At 39.0% G+C, this 23,090-nt stretch overlaps 1 protein-coding gene across 3 annotated transcripts in view; it reads left to right on the top strand.

Annotated features, from left to right (window-relative positions):
- ATM (ATM serine/threonine kinase) overlaps positions 1-17,365 on the top strand; it is a 59,980-nt gene extending 42,615 nt beyond the window's left edge. For 2 of the 3 annotated variants that reach the window (XM_042838821.1, XM_042838819.1), the window contains 17 exons: positions 1,005-1,172; positions 2,271-2,390; positions 3,339-3,556; positions 4,264-4,471; positions 5,404-5,517; positions 5,922-6,080; positions 7,161-7,299; positions 7,674-7,756; positions 9,058-9,198; positions 9,795-9,911; positions 11,080-11,229; positions 12,088-12,253; positions 13,245-13,331; positions 13,421-13,535; positions 13,733-13,796; positions 14,450-14,586; positions 14,714-17,365. In XM_042838821.1, the coding sequence (XP_042694755.1) occupies positions 1,005-1,172; positions 2,271-2,390; positions 3,339-3,556; positions 4,264-4,471; positions 5,404-5,517; positions 5,922-6,080; positions 7,161-7,299; positions 7,674-7,756; positions 9,058-9,198; positions 9,795-9,911; positions 11,080-11,229; positions 12,088-12,253; positions 13,245-13,331; positions 13,421-13,535; positions 13,733-13,796; positions 14,450-14,586; positions 14,714-14,897 (2,370 nt within the window). In that variant the 3' untranslated portion in view covers positions 14,898-17,365. The remainder of the gene's footprint in view (positions 1-1,004; positions 1,173-2,270; positions 2,391-3,338; positions 3,557-4,263; positions 4,472-5,403; positions 5,518-5,921; positions 6,081-7,160; positions 7,300-7,673; positions 7,757-9,057; positions 9,199-9,794; positions 9,912-11,079; positions 11,230-12,087; positions 12,254-13,244; positions 13,332-13,420; positions 13,536-13,732; positions 13,797-14,449; positions 14,587-14,713) is intronic. The other variant, XM_042838820.1, reaches the window with a different exon arrangement.
- Positions 17,366-23,090: the final 5,725 nt, after the last annotated feature.

Raw genomic sequence — 23,090 nt, 5'->3', positions numbered from 1 at the left:
TTTTTTGTATCCATTTTTTCACTTGCACAATATTGTTCTGGTTTTCCACATTAAGACTGCTGAAAGAAGTCTATTGCTTCTGTTTGTATAGTATTATCTTTGAGGATTTATATCCTGGCAGCACCATTGTACTGTGTGAAATATCTCTGTGAATGGCCTAGTGGGATTTGCAGTAATGGTTTCTGCAGCTGCTCATGCTGAAAACTCTGGCTCATTCTAGCTAATGCATCTGGAATAGTAACTCAACCATAACTTATAGAGCATCCCTATCCTTGAATGTAGGAAATTTCTGTAGGAAATAGTTCCAGCTAAATGTATAACCTCTGAAGATGATTTACTAGTATGAGGAAGTACATTAAAATTTGCTTTCAGAACGTTTCTTGATCTTTCAGTGAATAATGACTTAATTAGTAGAAGTCTTTGACTTCATAAAATAGAGCAGTTTACTCAGTGCCTCTAGAATTGTTTGGGAAATTACCTTCTTAATGTTTTTTAAAATCTCTAGCCTACCCAGCTGCTAACACTATGCTGAGGAGTGTCCTGTATGAGCCTAAACAGGAGTTCATGTTTTTTACTTTGATATTTAATTATAGAAAAAAAATATATTAAAATTGAGGTGTTATATCTGGGGAGGTTTAAAAGGTTCTGACATACTGAGCCAGTGTGTTTCTGAAAACACTGCCATTCCAATCTTTTCAGTGCTGTAGGTCATGTATAAGTTTGGGGACATACTTTTGGGCCTTTCAAGCTGTGTGACGTTTAAAAGGTTCACGTTGATATTTCATGTGGGGGTTTGTGAAGTTCAATTCTGTTTTTGTTGCAAATTGGGATTTTGTTCAAGTTTGTGGAAAGATGGCTTCATCTCTTTCATCGAAATGTATACTTAGCATTAGATAGACAGAGTATGCTGCACATACAGAACAAATTAAGATGAAGTGTAGAAGCAAAACAAAAATCCATGTATTTGACTTAAAGAATTGTTGATTAACTGTTTTTTTTCCCAGCTTCCAGAAAGAGCTATGTTTCAGATCAAACAACACAACCCCACACAATATGGAGTTTCTGAATGGCAGCTAGAAGAAGCTCAGGTTTTCTGGGCTAAAAAGGAAGAGAGCCTTGCACTGAATATTCTGAAAGAGTTGATAAAAAAATTAGATGCAAACTGGTTTCAGGTATGTGCTGTGTAATGTGAGATCTGATGGAAATTAACTTATTTAAAATGGTATCTGTGGTTTTCTCTTGGAATAAAATAAAAAGGCCATCTGCAATATTATAAAATGTTCTTTTCAGTCTCAGGATGTGTGAAAGCAAAAAAAAATCTGTACTAGCAAATTGTAACAAGGGATTTCAGAGGGAATCCATAGGAGTGGCAAGTGTCAGAATTCATAGTTCAACTTCCAGTGCCACCACTGTGAGATTTATAGCTATTTAAATTCAGATATGAATTATATCAATTTCCCTTGACTAAAGCAAATTATCATGTTTTGTACAATGCTGTCTGATAGAAGTGTATCTTCTTGTTTTGTGCCAGTTATTAAATGCAATAATGTCCAAGCAAAACTGTTTAAGTATATTATGTTGGGAATATTGTACATCTTCTGTTACAGGACAGAGATTTCATCCTTTTTTTTATCCTTTGTCCTTATTGTGTGGATATACAGTCTGTGATATTCATCAGCTTGTTACAGTCAGTGTTGTCACCTCATGCAGGTGGTCTTTAATATGTGTCCTATACACATATTTTGGAAACTTATCCTGCTGTAGATTCAAGCTGAGCTTACAATCTGCAGGGAAGTCCGTTGGAAATCTACTCCATCATCTTTTCAGAGCACTTTTTGACCAATTTTCCATACATATGTCTGCCTGAAAAATGTAATGATCACATATAGTTATCACAATACCTGATCCTTCCTACGTTGTGCACAGTCATTGTTCAAATTAAATGGCAATTTTAGAAATAACTGTTCTGGAAACAGTTCTGAATTTATTTTGTTTTTGTTCATTTTCATTATTATTGTTATGCTTTTCATTGTTCAATTTGTCAGATATTTTAAAGTATGTACTGTTCTTATGTGATTCAAATTATTGACTACTATGTATGTTGTGGAGAGTAAGTGGCAGTGTGGATGCATTGCATGTAATAGACCTAAGTGACTGAATTATGTTTAGAGGAGTTAAAAGCTTTATAAATTGCCTACCTAATATGTTAGTGTTTTTTCATTTGATGCCTTGTTTTCTTTTTTTTTCTCCCCAAATTTGCTTTCGTAAAGGTGGAGAGTGATCCTCGCCTGAAATTGATGTATACAGAGTGTCTGAGGCTATGTGGAACCTGGTTAGCAGAAACATGTTTGGAAAACCCTACAGTCATCATGCAGAAATACTTAGAGAAGGTGCATTCAGTCTTTGAAATGCTCAGTCTTTGGGATAAATGCTGTTGTAGAATATTTTGTTACAATGTCAAGTACATTTTACAATTCAACCTTTATTTTTGAGGGGTCAAAACTACAGTTTCTTAGTTAAAAAAAAAAAAAAAAAAAAAAAAAAAAAAAAAAACGACAAACCTTATAGTTTCAGATAGCATTATGTAACATTGTAATCATATGAAGTATTCACAATATGGTTTTTAGAATTTACAGTGAAATATCTATTAGTATTGGCTTAGAAGTGATAATGACTGATAATGTTTGCCTTTTTCCTTCCATCCCATTCTCATCTTTTCACCTTCAGGGGCAGATCATTGGCTTGGTCATATGTACTGTATGGGGATTGTATTTGTAGCAGTTTCATCCCAGGTGCTGGAAAATCTTGCACTCATGCTTCGAAGTACAGACATCTAAAAAAAATCTTAGATCTTAGCCACAGCAGAAATGTTTTTGTTAATGTGTCTAATTTGCCCACATTTCTTTATTTCTAATCTGTGAAAACTGTATGTAGCTGCTTTTCTCTTTCACTTTCTACATTGTTTTATCACTCTGGTAATTTGTATCAGTGCCTTTCACATGCAATTCCCTTCCTTTTTTGCCCTTTTTGACTATTTTTCTATTTTTTCTTACCATGTCTTGATACAAGGTTGTAATACTTTATGCCTAGCTACTCTAAAAATAGGTTGTATTACAAAAGTAGCCTGATAGATTTTATTTTGTATTTATATATATTCATCAGAGGCATCCTTAAGTAACACAATTAGTTCAGACAAGCAAGTAGCCTTGCTTGAACCCTGCTTGAAGGATTTGGTAAGATGACCTCCAGGAGTCCCTTCCATTCTGTTGTAGTAGTTTGGTCAGGTATCGTCCAGTAGCCAACTATCAGCCTTACTGCTATTGTAACTTCACTTTTAGGCTGTGGAAATTGCTGCAAGCCACCACGGAGACAACAGCGATGAACTGAAGAAAGGAAAGACAAAGGCTTTCCTGTCTTTGGCTCGTTTCTCTGATAATCAGTACCAGCGAATTGAGAATTACATGAAATCCTCAGAGTTTGAAAATAAGCAGGCATTACTGAAGAAGGCCAAGGAGGAGGTTGGCCTCCTGAGGGAGCGGAGAGTTCAGACCAATAGGTGAGCATTCAAACTGAGAGGTGGTTACTACAGAGCCATTAAAGGTTTCATCTTTACTAGTTCTCTATCTGTCTGGGCAAGTGGTACAGCATGGCTCTCATCTCTACAGCAATGGCTGAATCCGTAATCCTCGTTACCTGTAGTTACTGAACTGGGCTTGGACATTGTCTAGGAAAGTTCTGGTTGGTGTGGGCGAAAACTAAGCCAAGGAGCTTTGCAACAGTTAAAAAGTACAAATGATCATGAGCCAGAATTCATTTATTCCCCATGTGACAGAGTAAAAATAATTGAGTTTGACATTTTTTTCCTATCAAACATTTGGTGAAAGTTTAGAATTCATCTTAATGTAGAACTATTAAAAGAATAAGTGAGAGCAGTTGCAAGCAGGTGGTGAAATCTGAACATCAACAGTTGGAAAGTGAAGTTCTTACACAAATGATTTGTACTGGATATTCACATTTATACCAAGATTGAGATTAAATCATTAAAAGAGAAAAGACAGTATTTACTTAGAGTGATGGCTTTGTTTGGAGATGCACCACAGGAATAGCTTCCACCATTTCATTTCATAGATGTTTATTTCATTGTGCTTGTACATATGAAACAAGTTTAAAAAAAATGGAATTGGTAAGCAGCAGAACTAGGGACAGCCCAGTCAGTTAATTGAGAAGTAATTTCTTGTTTAAAAATAATGTTTCTTCACATAGATATACAGTGAAGGTTCAGAGAGAGCTTGAGCTGGATGAATGTGCCATCCATGCCCTAACTGAGGATCGTCAGCGTTTCTTGTGTAAAGCAGTGGAGAACTACATCAGCTGTTTGCTCAGTGGAGAGGAACATGACATGTGGATCTTCCGACTGTGCTCCCTATGGCTTGAAAATTCTGGAGTTGACAGAGTCAATGAGATGATGAAGGTACGTCTCCTGCTGTTTTTCCTGAGGATGCTTTTACATTCATTATCCATCTTGCTTCTGCTCCTGTTTCTAGAAGATGAATTGTGCTGTGCTGTATGCTTTTCTTTGTATTTCCTTACCTTTTTCATCAAGACCTGCCTTTTCTGGTCGTTATTGCTCATCAGTGAGTTGCTTATCAGTGACAGCTGTCATTCTCACTGCATTTTAATTTTATTTCAATTTAATGAAGCATTTTAAGTTGACATGTCTGTAGGATGAAATGTATTCATGATCCTTCACTGTTTCCAGTGTTGCTCTTTACATTCCTTGTATACTACGAATGTCTTTCTTCATCATGTGTGAGTATGTTGTTCTGGAGATATGTACTGTACACACTTCTGGGTGAAAGGATGTTCTTTTAGGCTCTCTGTAAAACGCAGTAATCAAGGATTATTAAGGTTTTCATTCTCTGGTTGATTCTGTAATTTCTGCAGTGATGCAGGATGTCTTTTCGTTCTTACATGAATGATCTGAATTTGTAACAGGTCTCTGGAATTTGTTGCTTCATTTTGTCTTATAATTAACTTTGGAGAATAGTAAGTTTTCCTTTAATTGTACTTTTAACATCCAATTATTTATTGTCTTAAGCTAGATTGTAAGTTTTTTTTTGTTGTTTTTTTTTTAATTAGTGAATCTAGATTTGAGGGTATTCTGAATTAATGTGTCTAAGCTCTGCTCTAATAGAACAGCAAGAACTGTTTGTCACCAAGGCCTAGGAACATGAACCAAGGTGCTGTGATGCTCGCTGGAATGCCATTTGGTCACACAGCAATGGTTACTCTGTTTAAATATAACAAACAAAACCAGGATGTCTCCCCCTTCCCTGGTATTTTATGATTATGATACTTTTTGGTGTTTAATGCAACTTTTTAACTGAATTTTCTCCACTACAGAAAAATGCAGAGAAAATCCCTTCTTACAAGTTTTTGCCTCTGATGTACCAGCTGGCTGCTCGAATGGGAACCAAGATGATGGGTGGTCTAGGATTTCATGAAGTTCTGAATAATGTAATTCACCATTTTTGTTTCTGAAGATATTTTGATAGATGTAGTGGTACATTCTCCTAAACAATATATGCATCTTCCTTTGTGCAGTCATAGTCCAATGAGTTATGGACATGATAAGTGCTGATTGAAATGAGTGATGCATGATGAGGGATCAAGGAGGGAGAAGATTGGGATTTTTACATTGTTACATTGTTGGTTTTGTTGTTGTATAAAACTAGTCCTGTGCAGATATAGAAATGCATTATGAATGTATTACCATTGTGGAGGTAATGTCTAAGTGATTCCTGTTCTTTATTTCTCATGGAGAGTGTTAGAAGCTTAAAAAACTAATGCTGTTAATTAATTAATTTTTCTTTCTCCCATATGCTTTTCAGTAATGGAATCTTCTTGTTTTTCCCTGACAGCTGATGTCCAGGATTTCTCTGGATCACCCACATCACACTTTGTTTATAATACTGGCCTTGGCAAATGCTAACAAAGATGAACTCCTGACAAAAACAGATGCAAAAAGAATAAATAAGTTAATTAAAAATGCACCAAAAGAAATTTCACAGCTTGATGTGGTAACTGTGAACAATTCTATTAATCACATTCAGTCTTGTAATAAATATCTCTGTTATTTGTTTTAATGAATATTTTGTTGTGAAAGTCAGCTGCTGAGCTCTGTTGAGAAAATTTGAGAGGAAAAAAAGGTGTTGTTTTTTTTTTTTTTTTGTGACAGTAGAACTTTCTTTGTGTATGAAGTGATTACTGCTGTTGAAATAGGCTGTTACTCAAGCTGAATAAAGCAAGGTTAACATTTCCTGCAACAGATACCCCCCAGTTGTTGCATAGCATTTTGTGATAAATGTCCTTTACTTGTTATTTAAGTAGGGGCTTGAGTACATCTGTTGTTGAAAGTTGATACTGAAAGGAGCCTTAAGTGGTAACATCTATTCAAAGTGTTCAACCTTATGTAGTGTGCTTTTGTTTCTTTATATGATGTTAATGTTAAAAGCCATGGTGATATGTAATGCTGAACTGCAGCTTCATAACAATTTTGTGATTACTTAATTTTTATTGGTACCTGCCTGTGGAACCAACTCATGTCTGGATTAATGCCCTTTCTCTCCCTCTTCACTGTAACAATTGTTTGTCATTACCCTCCTACCCCTCTCCTGATACAAATTTTCACCACATTTGTATGTGGCTGTTTTTTCTTTTGTTATCCCACCATTCAGAGTAGGCCTGTTCTAAACTGAACTAAGTCTGACAATATTAGGTACAGAAGGGACACGTGGTCGTATTTCTTCCCTTGTATTCAGGCTTCTTCTTCATTTGGGAGTAAGCAATGGAAGCAGGAATATGAGGAAAGAACATGCAAAACCACCTGTCCCTTTTTTTCTGAAGAATTTTTGTTGTTTTCTTGCACTCTGACTGGACAGACTTGCTCCATTTCTGCCCTCAGTAATATTCAATTTTTCTCTTTATCTGAGAGATAAAAAGCTCATATCAACAGAGCTGTCAGTTACTGCAATTTTCTATGTTTTCATACAATGGATCTCAATTGTACTTAAGTAACTGCTTGCTATTATGCATCTTTAGTTGAACAAAGTGTCATTTGCAATATCTGATTTTTATACTTTTCTGTTTTTATATTTAAGGACCGAATGGAGGCAGCTAGAAATATAATCAACATCATAAGAAAAAGGAGAGCTCACATGGTTAGAGATGTAGAAGCGCTTTGTGATGCTTACATCACGTTAGCAAATGTAGATGCTACTCCATGGAAAGCCCAAAGAGGTAAGTCATGAAAAAATGATTTGATGATTTTCATTTTCAGTAGTGAAGATATGTGTTACACATGTTTTTCAGCAACGAAAAAAAATCTAGATACTGATACTTTGTTAAAGGAGGTAGTGTGCTAACATTTTGCCCTGCTTTTTTTAAATGTAGAATTTAGCTTGGATTAAAGGTTGTAGGCATTGCTTACACTGTAAGATTTGGACTTTGTGAGTATTAAACTCCAGAAAACTCCAGTTGTGCTGTGGTCATCTTCATCAGCTCAGAACAGAAGTATGCAGTGGGATTTTGGGTCCCAAAAGCAGTGTAAACTGCTTTTTGTAAATGTATGTTCATAATTCTAATATAAAGGTATGAATTCCATTTAATTACAGGAGGAATAAGTATTCCAGCTGACCAGCCAATTATTAAACTGAAGAACCTGGAGGATGTTGTTGTTCCTACCATGGAAATTAAGGTGATTGAAATTGAAATAATTATATGCTACAATATTGTATCTTAGGATTACCTTCAAGTTCTTATGACAGTCAGACTGCGTATCTCTTTATCACGTTCTGGAGATCTTTACAGGTCAGTTTATCTGGATTACTTCCCTGTGTGGTGGGAGATGCCAGCTGAGATCCTTCTCATTAGAAGGCCCTTAGAAGACCTTGACCCAAAGTTCTTAGCTTTACTAGATAGGGGTTTCTTTTTATGAAAATGATTTTGCCACTGGTTAGTCTTTGATCATCTAAAGGGGTGATGAGATCCCTACACCACAGAGAAGATCTGGGAATCTGAATCTCTTATTTTGTAGGTGCTAGCTCAGAGTTTTAATGCAGCATTCAGTGTTCAGAAAGGTGTGAGGTGTAACAGGTCTGCCTCTTCTACTGTTCCTAAGGGACTAGTTTATGTGCTTTAGCATTCAGTAACGATGAATGATCCATTCTCCTTAGCATAAATAGGTGGATGTACTGGCACTTATCATTAGGTGTCCAAACATGTGGGCATATTTCCTTTACCCAGGAAGCCTAGCAGTTGCAGGAGTATGTAATTGCTTTTTGAGCCAGCCATCTAAAATTTAAATTTTGAAGCTGATCTTCCCTGTGTTGAAGTCCCCCTGGCTGTGTCTATACAGCTGAACAGATAGGCAAGGGAACTGTTTTAGGCTCTTTGACTTCAGAGGCATGAAACTGCCACTCACACTAAGTCACACTTGTTTGTAGGGCCCTCTTGGTCCCACGTGTTGCTCATCTGTAGGATGAAATTGTTATTTTCTTCGTTTTTATTCTTCCCCTGTTCAAATGATTTGAAATAATAGGAGCTCTGTAATGTAAACAACTTTTCTTACTGTTAACTGAGTAGGGTTGCTTTGTGGCACAAGGAAATGTTGTGTGGTTGAAGAGACAGGTCATACAGATGTGGACAGTTTGAGAATCATAGATGAGGCCCATTTGCAGCCCAGTGTAAGGTTAATGTCCTCTGACCACACATGAATAATTTCTGGCAGAATGCTTGTTGGCACAAGATGAAGTTCTGTCATTGTTTGTTGAGAAGTCTACAGCCCCACATCCCCTCTACCAGTGAGGTGAGCAAGCAGGAACTGCTCTCATGCCTTTGCTCAGCATATTTTTGTAGCTTTTAAGGGTATTATCATTGTAAATGACAGAACACTTACAATAATATTTAAAATGTGGTTTGCAAACATCTCATTAATGTTTTCTCTGAGGCAAATGCAGGTATTATTTCTATTGATATTAAGCCAATTTATAATTTCAGGTGGATCCCACAGGAAGATATGAAAATTTGGTGACAGTAAGGTCTTTTAAGCCAGAATTTCACTTAGCAGGAGGTCTGAATCTGCCAAAAATAATCAATTGTATAGGATCAGATGGTAAAGAAAGAAGGCAGCTGGTGAAGGTAGGCTCTGTCTGTTGTAGTGGCAATTTTTAAATTGTCAGATCATTTTTCTCTAGTATCACTTGTGTGCCATAAGCAAACTTTACACAGTTCAGTTTTCCCTGTTCAATGATGCTTTAGTAAAGGAAATCACAAAATACCTTGTAACATTCAATATTTTTGTAAAAATCACCTACCTATCTGAACAGTTTCTCAGTGAACTCAGTTGGTTTCTGCCTGGCCCCGATGCCTTGTAAACATTCAGGAGCTGCTGTGAGAATTCTGATTGGCGGTTCGAAGTTGGATAATCATAAAAGTTTTAAGGAGAGATGGGAGTCTCCAGGCATGCATTGTATTCTCACAATAGCAGTACCAACTGATGCTCTCTGTCTGCATGTCAGATTGCTACAAACAGAGAACAAGGCAACTTTTGTAAAAAAAAAATAAAATAAAATAAAACAAAAGGATACCTTAAGGTACGTAGGTTGTTTGAAACCTTAATTGAATAGCATTTGTGAAAAGAAAAAGGCAGCTTATCAAGTTAATGATATTCTGAGTGGCAGAACAGGAAGTTGGATGCTGGAAAAAGTGCTTTTTTTTTCCTATTTATGCAAAAGGGCCGTGATGATCTGAGGCAAGATGCTGTTATGCAGCAGGTTTTCCAGATGTGTAACGCATTGCTCCAGCAGAACACTGAAACGCGGAAGAGAAAATTAACCATCCGAAGATACAAGGTAACCCTGGGCAGCTGCTGCAGCAGAGAAAAAATACTGCTGATACATGATAAAGCGTATTGTCTCCTCTTTTTGACCCTAGGATAATATAAAACTGTATTTATTTGTGTGTTGTGAAAACTGGCCCTGTGCCTTAAAGTGTAAATTTATTATCACAGACCATTTTTTTCCAACCCTTAAAAAGCTGCTGCTCACTGTATATAGAGATACTGTTCAAAGCTTTCTTTGTATGAACTTATGACTGAAATTAAGTCATTTGCAGCCTTTGAATTGTAAGTTATTAAACATGAGCATACAAGTTCTTTAATGAATTCTTGTTAACTTTAGTTGTGCAGTGTTCCTTGCAGTAGAATCCAGAAATTCTGTCTGGAATCTGTTCCTGCGGGATTTGAATTGCTGATCTGTTTCTGTTGGAATTGAGAATGGCAAAAAATTCTAAGTGTAAATGCAGAAAGAGCATTTCAACAGAAATTTTCTTCTCCTTTTCCTTTTTTGTATGTTGGGGATTACAGCAATAGCTGTGGAGGTGAGCCCTGAGTAAGTACTCTAAAAGTTGAAGTTCTTGTCTTTGACAGGTGAGAATTGTGCATTCCAGAATCTCTAAGGAAAGGTATCTGCAGTGCCAGCGTAGTCCAGGAGTTCATAGGTGGAGTTTGATGCACATTTTAAAATAATTTTCAATAAAGATGTGTGGTTTTACATGTTTAAAAAGGAACAGGAACAGAGAGGAAGAAAGGCGGGATTGTAAAATGAGATGAAGAGACTTCCATAAGGAAAGAAAACCGAAGAGAACAGGCCAGAGCTGTTTCTCTGAGGCCAGCAGACTGTTGGTTCTCAAAGCCCATTCTGTGTTCTGGAACACTGGTCCAAACAGGGAAACTGGGCAGAATAATTAAGTTGTACTGCAGTATGTAGTAGAGGGTTCTCTGGGCTAAGGAAAAAATGTGCAGGTATTTGCTAGAAGAGCTTGGTGTTCATTGTATATGACTTTTTTATATTACCTGTGTATTAAGATCATATGTTGTGGTCTGCTGTATGGTTTGGTTTTGTGTATCTTTAAACAAATGCGAATATCCATCCACCCTGCTCTGCAGGATGCATGGTTGTGGAGACGTGTGTGAGCGTGTGTTTAACTCTCCCCCATGCAGCACTGGTTTTGTCTGTGCAGGTAGTTCCCCTTTCTCAGAGGAGCGGTGTGCTCGAGTGGTGCACAGGAACGACCCCCATTGGGGAGTTCCTTGTGAACGCTGACAAGGGAGCCCACAAGAGATACAGGCCTCACGATTACTCCGGTTTCCAGTGCCAGAAGATAATGATGGTGAGTCAAAATAATTACAGAAAAATTCTCTGCCATTCCAAGAGGGTTCCTTTATGCTTTTGACGTGTAATAATGAATGTGACCTGTGGCATGGTTCAAATAGATCTTCAGACTGTTCTGAATGCAGCTTGGGAAGAATTATTGCAAAATCAAAATTGCCGAATGAATTCCTGTTGTAAGAAAGAACTGAATATGACTGAATCTCCAAGAACTGTACTGTGAGAGTGGTGAGGTGCTGGAACAGGCTGCCCAGAGACACTGTGGATGCCCCATCCCTGGAGGTGTTCAGGGCCAGGTTGGATGGCGCCCTGGGCAGCCTGGTCTAGTATTAAATGGGGAGGATGGTGGTCCTGCATGTGGGGCAACAGGGGTTGGAGATTCATGATCCTTGAGGTCCCTTCCAACCCTGGCCATTCTGTGATTCTATGAAGAAGTGAAATGTTTTCTAGAATGTAAATATATTGGAATTTCAAAATAATCATTGCAGAGACGCACGAGATTCAATATGAAGTTACCCTGAATTAGCTGATAGTTGCCATGTTTCTCATTGCATTGAGAAATACTTTATTTTTAGGAATAAAGCAAAATACCTGAGTACAAGAATATGATTTTAGAATGAAGTTTAGATGAATTACTGTCTTAATTGCCATAAGACAGCATGAAAAGGTCCAGCTCCTTAATTGCTCAGTAAAGCAGACAGCTGGGTGTATTAACACTTGCTGTTAAAAGGCATTCATTCACAGCTCAGAGAAGGGGGTGGGAACAGCGCTTGAGGGGTGGGGAAAAGGATAAAGAAAGGGAACATATTTCCTTCCAAATCAATCGATCACACAGAAAACGTTTTTTGTGTGTTTAAAGGATGCACAAAAGAAACATTCTGAAGAGAAATACAACATCTTCATGAAGGTCTGTGACAATTTTCAACCTGTGTTTCGTTATTTCTGCATGGAAAAATTCCGGGACCCAGCTGTGTGGTTTGAGAAGCGATTGGCGTACACTCGCAGCGTGGCTACATCTTCTATAGGTATCACACTGATCTATTAACATGGCTTTTTAGATTATGGAAGGAGAAAGTTTTACCACTTTGGAGGTAATGACATTTCTGGTCTTGTCACGTGTCAGAAAAGGGGAGTTGGAGGGGGCAAAATGCCAGCAAGAGCACCGGCACTATTTTTCTAACTAAAGCTGCTGATTCTTCCCCCCTCTCCTCTTTCTTCTTTTGTTTTATAGAGTATTTATGTGTTTAGGTTCAGGTCCTTTTCAAACAATAATTCTATTGTTGTGCTTTAAGAGTTTTTGCACTTCATCTGTATCCTAAAATGTTTTAATATTTTAATTTCCTTGTACTGCTGTCATTAGGAGTGACTGAAACGCTGATTTCAAATCTGGCATTTTTCTTTGATTTCTCTGTCTCAGTAAGGAAGTGTATGTACAGAAGTTCTGCATTACTTCTGGGTGACTCAGTTCAGTATTGAATCTCTAGAATATATTTGTTAGCATATTGCATACGTTGCAATATACCCTGCTTTAGATATTAGCATATTGCTTGTACATTTAAGGGAGATTTAAATCAGATGCCTGGGGAACTGAGAGGGCAGTGAGGCACTGGCGCAGCTGCTCAGAGAGCTGTGGGTGCCCCATTCCTGGAGGTGCTCAAGGCCAAGTAGGATGGGGCCCTGGGCAGCCTCAGCTGGTGCCTGATTTAGTGATTGGCAAACCTGCCTGCAGGAGGGGACCTAGAAGATCTCTGAGGTCTCTTCCAGTCCAAGGCGTTCTATGAATCAATGAAACACTTCTTTTGCTGAAAAATTAAGTAAAGCTACAGTTTAACAGAATTTAAATGACAGAATTTTGTAGGAATTTTGTGAAGTGCATTTGCTCTTTAGTGGAACATGGGGGAAGAATTAGTCTCAATTTGTTTACATGTATTAAAGTGATTCTAATAGTGTTTAGTAAAATCTTCCCTGGTTTTTATGGCTTGTACTTAGGGTTTCAAACTTGCCTTTTTCTTTCAGTTGGCTACATCCTTGGACTTGGAGACAGACATGTTCAGAATATCCTGATAGATGAACAAACTGCAGAACTGGTGCATATAGATTTGGGTAAGTGGAAAGATAAGAGAATCCGTATTTTTCTTATTGTTGTTTTGTTTTGTTTTGTTTTTTTAGCATATATTTGATCTTTATTTTAGGAGTTGCTTTTGAGCAAGGTAAAATCCTTCCCACTCCAGAGACTGTTCCATTTAGATTAACCAGGGACATTGTGGATGGAATGGGCATTACTGGAGTAGAAGGAGTCTTCAGAAGGTGAGTGGTCTTGTATTGCACCACTGTGTGGTCACAAGAAGGCAGCAGAGTAGTTCAGGCACTCTGGTTGTTTTGTGTTAAATAGTCCCAGTGCTTGAGGGGAGACCTATTGATGATATCCAAATCTAAGTGCTGCTCTCTAAATCACACACTGTTATTGATGTAACTGTTAAATAATACAGTAAAATATTTTCTAGATGCTGTGAGAAAACAATGGCTGTCATGAGAAATTCTCAGGAAGCTTTGCTGACTATTGTGGAGGTAACTGGTTTTTTCCAAGAGCAAACTGCCACAGTATCTTCAATCTCTGGTCTTTGAACAGATTACTGTACCAAATACTTACGTGTTTTTTGTTTGTTTTCTTGAATTTACACTTAGTATAGTTGGTCAGATTTCTTAATTCATGCTAATTCAGTAAAATCAAGCCCAAGCTAATCTGCATTTTCTTTGGGGACTGTTTCAGATAAACAGATTTCCCTCTCCTGTATCTAAAATACCTGTGACTGTCTTCTAGCCACAGAGCTGTGTTCTTTGCACGAGTGCAGCTAGCTGAAGTAGATACTCTTTGCATAAGTCACAAAGAAAAGAATTAAACCCTTAAGCAGCCTATACTGTGCACCCAAAATTAATAATGATATTTAGTGCTTAGAAAAATATGAAAAAAGAAGACCTTTTTGTTGTTACGATGGCAGTGAATGTCACAACTGAGTCAAGTATGAAGAACTTGGCATGATTAGATGTGGTTTTATTGCTGCATTGTCTGCTAAGCAATTTTCTCCCCTCCCCCCCCCCAGTAAGTCAGTATGGATATTATAATTAGCATGAGCATCAACTGAATGTTTCCCTTCCTTCTAGGGCACTGAACTAGATGTAATTAACAGCTGAAATTAAGTGAATGCTTGTTTATGATGTAGGTGCTGCTCTATGATCCCCTTTTTGACTGGACCATGAACCCTTTGAAAGCTTTATATCTGCAGCAGAGACCAGAGGACGAGGCTGACATGAGCTCTACTCTCGGTGCTGATCCACGAGCATGTAAAAGGAAAGCCAGGTGCCAGATTTACTTTTCTTTTTGATCTGCCAACTGCACTGTTGCTGTGCTTTACAGTTCTGTAGACCAGCATTGCTCGTTCTGTTCAGGATCCGTGTCTAGTGCTGGTTTCCCTTTTTTCTGCCAGCAGTGATGACCAGAGCTTTAACAAGGTGGCTGAGCGCGTTCTGATGAGACTTCAGGAGAAGCTGAAGGGCGTTGAAGAGGGAACGGTGCTCAGCGTGGGAGGGCAGGTGAACCTGCTGATACAGCAGGCCATGGACCCTAAAAACCTGAGCCGCCTCTTTCCTGGCTGGAAACCCTGGGTGTGACTTGGAAGGATCCGGTGTGTTTTTGGAAGAGATTATTTTTCAGCAGCAAATGTCTTAGCATTTCAGATTTCTATTTGCATATTAAACATTGGATCAGGTGAACTGTAAATGTTTATATGTATCAGTATTAGGTGAATGGCTTTGGGTAGTTTTTTTCATTAACTTGTTATCAAGAAAACATTTTCTTCCTCCACTTAGGCTGTATTGCAAGCATAAAAGCAAGCAGTGCTTTGCTGTTTTCTGTGGCTTGCAGGGACTTTGCTCATACATAATGTTCTTAAAGCCTGAGGATCATCACTTGTCTAACTGATCGATATCGAGTCTTGCAGGTAATAATTTGGCATAGTAACATGGCTGTGCAGAATGGACAATCTGAAAAGCAGGCATGATGAAACAAGTGACTGGATTACATTTCAGGAGTGAGGGGAAGGGAACGTACATTAAAGATAATGCCACAGTGGTAGTTGGCAGAAGTGCAACTGAAAACAAGAGAACTTCCTGTTTCACAAGCTGGAAATTCAGGATATTTTTCTTAGCTTAGTTAAATGGGATATGACCCTTGAGCCAAGTGTAATACTGCTGCTTTTTTCCTGGTGAAATTATGCTTATATTTTATTTTTATAAATCACTTGTTTTCTATTTTGCTATAGTGTTACTATAATACTGTAAAAATATATGTGTATATATATTTGTTTTTGTAACTAACTCTTGTGATAAAAGAGACTGGCTCTACACTGGTGTACAAGATGTCCCTCTGAGACAGTCATTCTGTATCTGGAGTACCTTCAGGAACACTGATGTTATGTTTTGAGTACAAAAAGCAATAGTAGTTGTACTCATTTTTACAGACAACATTGCTGGTTCTGAAATAAAAAGGCTCATCAGTGCATACTGATAACAGAAGAATCTCCTCAAACAGCAATCTCATTCATACATCTAATAAAGTTTTCCAAATCATCCCTATGTTTAAAACCATGAACAGAGTACTCTCACATTATCCTACTTTACACTTGGCACTTTTTTACAGCAGCATGGGCAACAAATTTCTGGTCTAATCTACATTTCACTGAATTGTGTTTCCTCACAATTTTGACGCTGTGTCTTTGTTCTACATGTTAATGTTAACAGAGTGAGAGGAATCGTTTGTTTTCATGATGCTGATGTAAAGCTGTGTTGATCCTTGGAACCAAAAGTGCCCTGTGCCTTTCACTGAGGAGTGACGGCGCTCTGCTGGGGTGCAGCTGTTTGCTCTCTGGAAATGGAACTTAGGAAAAGTCTGAATAACAAACGCTTGGGCAGTTTTTACTGTTAAGCAGGGATTAAAGAAAATCCAGTCCTGTTTCCTGAAGTTTCTTTCTCATGCTTCTGACAGAGGAAGTTCTTTGGCTTTTTTATTTTGTAATAAGTGAAGTACACTCTCAGTGATTGAAATGAATGTTGCATGAAAGTGTGTGGCAGATCCTGTCCTTCCTTCGTGAGTTACAGATGCTCCACTTGAAAGGGAATACTTTCATCTTGCTGGGCTGCAATTTAGCCTCATTATTTGAAACAAACACTGAAACCATTAATATTAATTCAATTGTCTATGGAAAGTCTAACTTCAGAGGAAATAATACAGTTATTCCTCTGCAGTGCTGTTAGCTTGCTGTTTAGTGTCTAAACTGGCATGCTACCTTTGCAAAGCCTCATATAACCACTGGTAACCCACAAAGACTGCTTTCTAATTATTTTTGTTCCAGTAATTCGTTAATTTTTAAACATCAAAATTAGTGAATAGTTTCCAAAACTGTATTGTCTGTAAGTATACAGTTTCCTTGTATAAGAGTAGAAAAAGGGAAACCTGGGTGGAAACGCTCTTTAATTCTGAACAACGTAACCATTGGCAGAAATGTTTCTTCTGAAGACAAGGAGGACTGCTAGTTGAGAGCCTCATACATTTACTATCTTAGTAAGCTACAGACACAGGAGGACACATTATGCTGCATTTGGGTATTATTTTTTTTCCTGGAAATTGTCTTAGTAATGTGAAACACGTTTAGAAGAGGTCATTTCTAAGAAAAATGAGCAGTGATCTGATGTGGAGGTGAGGTTTGTAATGGATATTGATTTGTTGAAGACAGCTGTCTGCTTAAAATTGGCCACTTCTGATGTAACTTCTGTTGGACAAATATCCTCAGCAGCGCGCAGTGTAACGCTGTGGGTGTCAGCAGGTGATGCAGTTTGGAAGATACAACCTGACTGAAACTTTCCACTGTCAATGGTCTGTGGATAGGAATCGCATCAAACTGGTTGCCTGGGGAGCTGCATCCTGTTTAGATAAAACCAGGATGTCCATCTGTGTGAGTGGAAATACGGCTTGTTCCTATGGATAAAGAAAACTGAATGTAATATTTGCAGTAACTGAATTAGTTAGGTCACTATTGTTTGTTACTATGAAACTGAATTTATAAACTACACTCATTACATCACTGCTGCTTCTTGAGCTCACTAAAATGTTAGGCTTCATATTTGCAGGGCCCAAGGAAACGCAAATACCTATAAAGGATCCCCCTTTTGAATCAGTTCATCTGTTAGAATTGAGCTGTGAGGAAGTCTTGTGCTCTTGCGAGGACTCCTTGGCAATGATGCACCTTCCTGCCACCTTGGGGCTGAAGCAGTGTTAGGATGCCCAGTGGTGCCTGGCTGTTTCTAGATTACTTAGTGTCAGAATTTGGCTGGGTTTGTCACAGACAGGCAGGTGTTTGGGGCTTTTCTTTGCGTTATGCTGGGAGAAGGAAGGGGTGGGGAGAGAGGCTGAGTGCTTTTCTAATAGCTGCAGAGGAAAGTCTTCCAATTCCCAGTGATGGGTGCTATGCAGTCTGACTGTCCTAAACCACGTATCCTGAGTGCTGGTTATTGAGAAACCAACTCTCTGTTGCCAAAGCACTATTCTACAGACCAGTACAGGAAAATTCTGCCATAGAGAACAGGTATTTGGCTTGTAGAAATTTCTCAGTATCTTCATTTGTTGACACAAAGCCCCTGTTTTTCATTCCCACTCAACCCCCCAGTGTTTCCTTTCCCAAAAGCAGAGAAAACTGAACTTAAAGATAGGAAATCGTGCTCTGGAAGTGAAGTAAAGGTGTCAAAGGAGTGAAGCTGTTTCCCAAAATGTAGTTGTGTTTCTGAGTCGCAGCTGGAACTTGTTTTATGGAAAGCTAGACAGATATTGAACATAAAAGGTTCTTCAGCCTGCAGAGCCCTCAGCAACGTGATGGAATGGATTTTTCATTCACATGAGGTTAATTTCTTAATATTTGGGAAAGTTCTGTGATGCTGGAGATGCTGGAGATGTCAGCAGCTGAAGTGCCAAAATGGCCGCTCCCTAAGGTGCGTGGAAGCCGCACCACGGTGATTCTGGTGCAGGTGGGCAGTGGGAGGTTGCCTGGTTTTCCCATGTGCAGTGTGTGAGCACAGTTGTATTACCTGGGTACCTACTTACAATATTTACATCTTTAAAAAATCACTTAAAGAATTATCTATACTAACAGATTATACTTTCTTTAGTTCTCACCTGCCCCTCATATAAGCCCACAGACTTAGGATTCCTGGTTTGTTTTAATGATTGTAGCATTTTTATAGCATGTGTAACCTCAATAGAGGGAGAGAAGATCAATGATTTTATGTGATTTTGTTTTTCACCTGGACACGGGTCTTTTAGGCTCTCCCTGAAGGTGTTAAGGCTTCCATAAGAACTGCTTTGCTTCTACTTACTGTGTCCCAAATCTTCTATCTGTGATAACATTCATCAGATTTCCCCCAGAGATGGATTTTCATTTATAGAAGACAAGGAATATATTTGTAGGGGTTTCTCAGGTCTGTGGGGCAACTAAAGAATGACATCTTTGAAACCTTTATCCAGAAGTGCTCTGTACCAACTGCAGGCTATATGAAAAGAAACAAAAGATAAAGTACTTGTGCTTAGCTGAAATTTCCAGAAACCTTTCAGACACTGGATCCACGAGCTTACATTTGAATAATCTGCTGTTTATTTTGGCCCAGTAATAACTAAATGTGCATACACTCAGTCAAAGGACAACTTGAATGTACATCCATAGCTGTGCAATGGCTGTGCTTGCAGCATGCACACTCCACCTCCGTTGTTCTCTGAGGGAATTTATCAGGAAGCTTAACTGAAATGTTCACAGGCAGAGAGCTGTAGTGTCAGCACTCAGGTCTCAGTGTGCCTCAGAATCACAGAATGGCCAGAGTTGGAAGAGAGCTCAGAGGTCATGAATCTCCAACCCCCCTGCCACATGCAGGGCCACCAACCCCCCATTTAATACCAGACCTCCTGAGCTGCGAGGGGGGTCCATTTAGGACCACTTGTCAGCAGGAAAGTCTTTGCTATGTAAGTACTTCCCATGGGGAATTCCCAAATCAAGGGTTGACATGGAGAGAAGAACCTTACTGTGCTCCTGAGCTGCGTTCAGGTGTTTGGCACTTCAGGACTAAACTGGTACTCCTCTTTTAAAATTGTCATTCCATAAAGCTTGCCAAGGTATCTGAAATAACTCTTACATTATGCAGATCTTTAATGTGCAATTAATATCAGTTATACGATTAAAATTTTTAAATGAAGTCAGACATAAATACAAGAAGTAATATCTAGCCAGCCTCCTTAGTGTCTTTCTCTGCTTGCCATCGCATTGGGTCTGAATTTGCTTTTTGTCTAGCAGACATTCAAACCAAGGATGGGTTGGTGTCTGGCCCTCTGCTGGGTACCATGTGCATTATTGCCTTAGGCCCATTGCACAAGGAGTTTGGTCCATTTCTGAAGTAGCCCCCTGTTGCAAAAAGACTTACAGAGGCTGTTTTAGAGTGACACTGGATACTGTGTTGCACAAACAGGATGTAACACAAGGTTATCTGCGGCTGTTCAAGGATGTAAAGCGTGTTGGGGCAGTGTGGGGTTGGGAGGAGCAAAGCCCCCTGCAGTTCTACCCACCTCCCTTTCGGACGGTGTTCTAGGAATGAATGATCTTGCAAACTAAGGTGAAGTATTGCTCGGGGAGAGCAAGGTGGTGCTGTCAAGAAGGGCAGGCATTAGATGGTTATGAAGCACTTTGGAGAATCAGGGGCATTGCTTGCTTAACTTGTGGCATGCTTCTCATCCCCTTTTTCGTTCGGCAGTACAGACAGACTTTAATTAGAACCAAATCCAAGGTGAATTACACAGCTCTTGCAGGCTGCGAGCCAGTCCTTCGGACAGTTGCCCTCCTTAGGCTTCCTCTTCCCCAGAGTGGCACTGGGTGCAGCAAAACAGCTCCTCCTCACGCTGAACTGAGAACAGCAGGGAACAGATGAAGATATAAATTCCCGGCAGTGCTCAGTGCTACAATTAAGAATCACTTTGTAATAACTTTTTCAGCTTACAGGATGAAGTTTGAGTGCTGACGCACAATCCTCTGCATGGAACCTCAGTGCTGTGCTCTGAGGAAATCTGCTCTGAAGAGGAAAAATACTACGAATACAATATAAAGCAAATCTAGATCCCACTGTCATACACGCTTCTAAGCAGCAGAGCTCACTACAAAGTGGCTGAGCTGTGCTTTTTTGGGCAGGCAGTTCTTCTTTAGTCAGCTGCTATCATGGCAGCTCATTCATAATTATGCTTCACACCACAATGAAGCAGAAAATAGAAACAAAGACCAGCAAACCCTAGGAGGAAGTTTTTCACACAGAGGGTGGTGACGCACTGGAACAGGTTGCCCAAGGAGGCTGTGGATGCCCCATCCCTGGAGGCATTCAAGGCCAGGCTGGATGTGGCTCTGGGCAGCCTGGTCTGCTGGTTGGTGACCCTGCACACAGCTGGGTCTTGAAACTGGATGATCATTGTGGTCCTTTTCAAGCCAGGCCATTCTATGATTCTATAAAACCTACCACATAGAATTTGTATTGATTTTTTAAAAATCTTCCTCAGAGAAAACGTGGACTCATCAGTGCCACATTTGGTCCTCATGTGGAGACTTATGGGATGCTGCTCTTAGAAGAAAGGGAAGAAGAGTTTCTATTCTGCTATGGTTTGGAATCTGGGAGCTGATGTGGGCCACCCTGTAACTTAAGAAACTGGAAAGCTAAACAGCAGACTGGAAATGCAAGTCAAGGTGTTTAGGTTTTAAACAAGCACTACTACTACCTGCTACAAATCTTTTAACTGCTTTAAAAATAATCAAATGAAAAATAGTCAGATCAAGAGAGGATGCCTTTTCTGTTACAGACATGAAGCTGGAATATACTGTCCTTAAGACTAAACACCTAACCAGCTAACACTGCTCTCCTTTTTACCTAATATTGCTCAGATGTTAAATAATATTTCTCATAAGATGAGACTACGCTTGGCTTTTAAGCACAGTTTGTTGGGCTTTTGTTTTCCCAGACAGCAGCATGAATCCTAAATTACCTCATTTTCAATTATGTAAGTGTCAGTGAGAACAGAATCTGACTCTTTGATTTTGTTTTGCTGTGTTGTATTGACTCACTACTCCGATCAGTCGGTGATGTGTGCACACACCTGGACGTTGCTCAATACCTATTACATCACGCACGGAAGAGCCCCTCGGCTATGCCAAACACACAGAGAGCTGACTGATGCCCTATCAGCACATAGCAGTCCTACCAGTGTAATTAAACCACTTTTTAATCTTTGTATTTAGGCCTGTGAAAAGCACTGTGGCTGCAATCCGCCATGTGACACACCAACTGTTTATAACCATCTCTTATCTGTTCATCTGAGTTCTGTCATTCACACGCCAGGTCTCGCAAGGCGATGGCAATAGATGAGGTATTGTGTGAAGGCAGATCTTACATGGGGAAAGATAACAAAGGCCTTTGAGACTGCGGCTCTCCTCAGGATATGCACTGATAACATAAACTAACAGCGTCCCGTCAACATTTAGTTCCAAATTAGCAAGGTTTACATTGCATGGAACACAGAAGTAAGGCTGTGGGTTCCGTGTTTGCACCGTTCCTTCTGTCCTGGCCAACTCCTTCCTTCCGTCCTCGTCCTGATGATTCCAAAGCCTCATTACAGATGTAGCTGAGGGGTCTTTTTGTATTCTTCTGTTGTAAAAGAGTTACTCGTCGCTTAATTGGAGGCACACTTGAAGCTGCTTTCAATTAGACAACGCTTAAAAAAGGTATGTATGTAAAGTCATGCTAATAAATTAATCTGATGGCATAAAAAGAGAAAATATTTCTGCATTTCTATTCTGTTGTGCTGTCCAACTTATCTTTAGAGGTACAAATGTCTCTGTAACCAAGTGATCTGTACACTGAGGAATTTAATGGATTTCTTAGCTGGAGGAAGAGGCTGTCACAGCATGCCCAGTATATAATGTAAGTCACTTACTTTGAACGCTGGCTTCTGCAATGCATTCAACAGATCCAATTTATGAAGAACTCATTATTTCGCTATTGGTCTTCCAAAGCCTTTCCATAAACTAATTAAAATTTCCCAAAGAATGTTTTATCAGGAAGAAAATTAGGGTATCCTTTTGTGGAAGGCTACAGGTTTTTTTTTTTTTTAATGTATCAAGGTGATTTATCATTTTTCAATAATAGGGAGCAGGTGTTTTTTCTGAAAGATTCATAAGCTCAATCCTACAAATGGATGCCTGGCCTTTGTGACCCTTTTTATCACATGCAAGATGACACACATCTCCTACTACTGATAGTAGTAGATGTACAGAGAACAAAAGTGCCACGTTTGCTCTTACGAGATTGCCCAGTGTTCTTCAAAAAATACAATCAAGAACAAAATAAGCCAACTATAACATTTATTTAAGTTCCTATGCTGTTGTATTACAACCTCGATTAACAAAACCATACCAACAGGAAAAAACAATAAATGAAAATCTTACTATGTTATCCCAAATGCTAATAAAATTCTGTGTCTTTAAATAAAGGTACTAACCTTCAGAGTAATTCAAAACTATAGATAAACAGTTGTACATTTAAAAACACACTGCAAAGGACTGTTAAGGGCATGGGATGCAGCCTACATATTGCTATAGAGCAGTGTGCATGGCATAATTGCCTGTGAGACTTGCCTGTGGTGTGAAACAGTTGTCTCAGTAAAAGTCATGATAAAGGTGATTAATATGTGCTTATTTCCTTAAAGATGAGCACCACCTGTGTCTGGAGTGAACTTCA

This window comes from Centrocercus urophasianus, unplaced genomic scaffold (genome assembly GCF_019232065.1).
Source record: "Centrocercus urophasianus isolate 14NV4802_14NV808 unplaced genomic scaffold, USGS_Curo_1.0 seq_9, whole genome shotgun sequence".
Taxonomy (NCBI): domain Eukaryota; kingdom Metazoa; phylum Chordata; class Aves; order Galliformes; family Phasianidae; genus Centrocercus; species Centrocercus urophasianus.
This window is presented reverse-complemented; position numbering and strand designations above follow the sequence as displayed.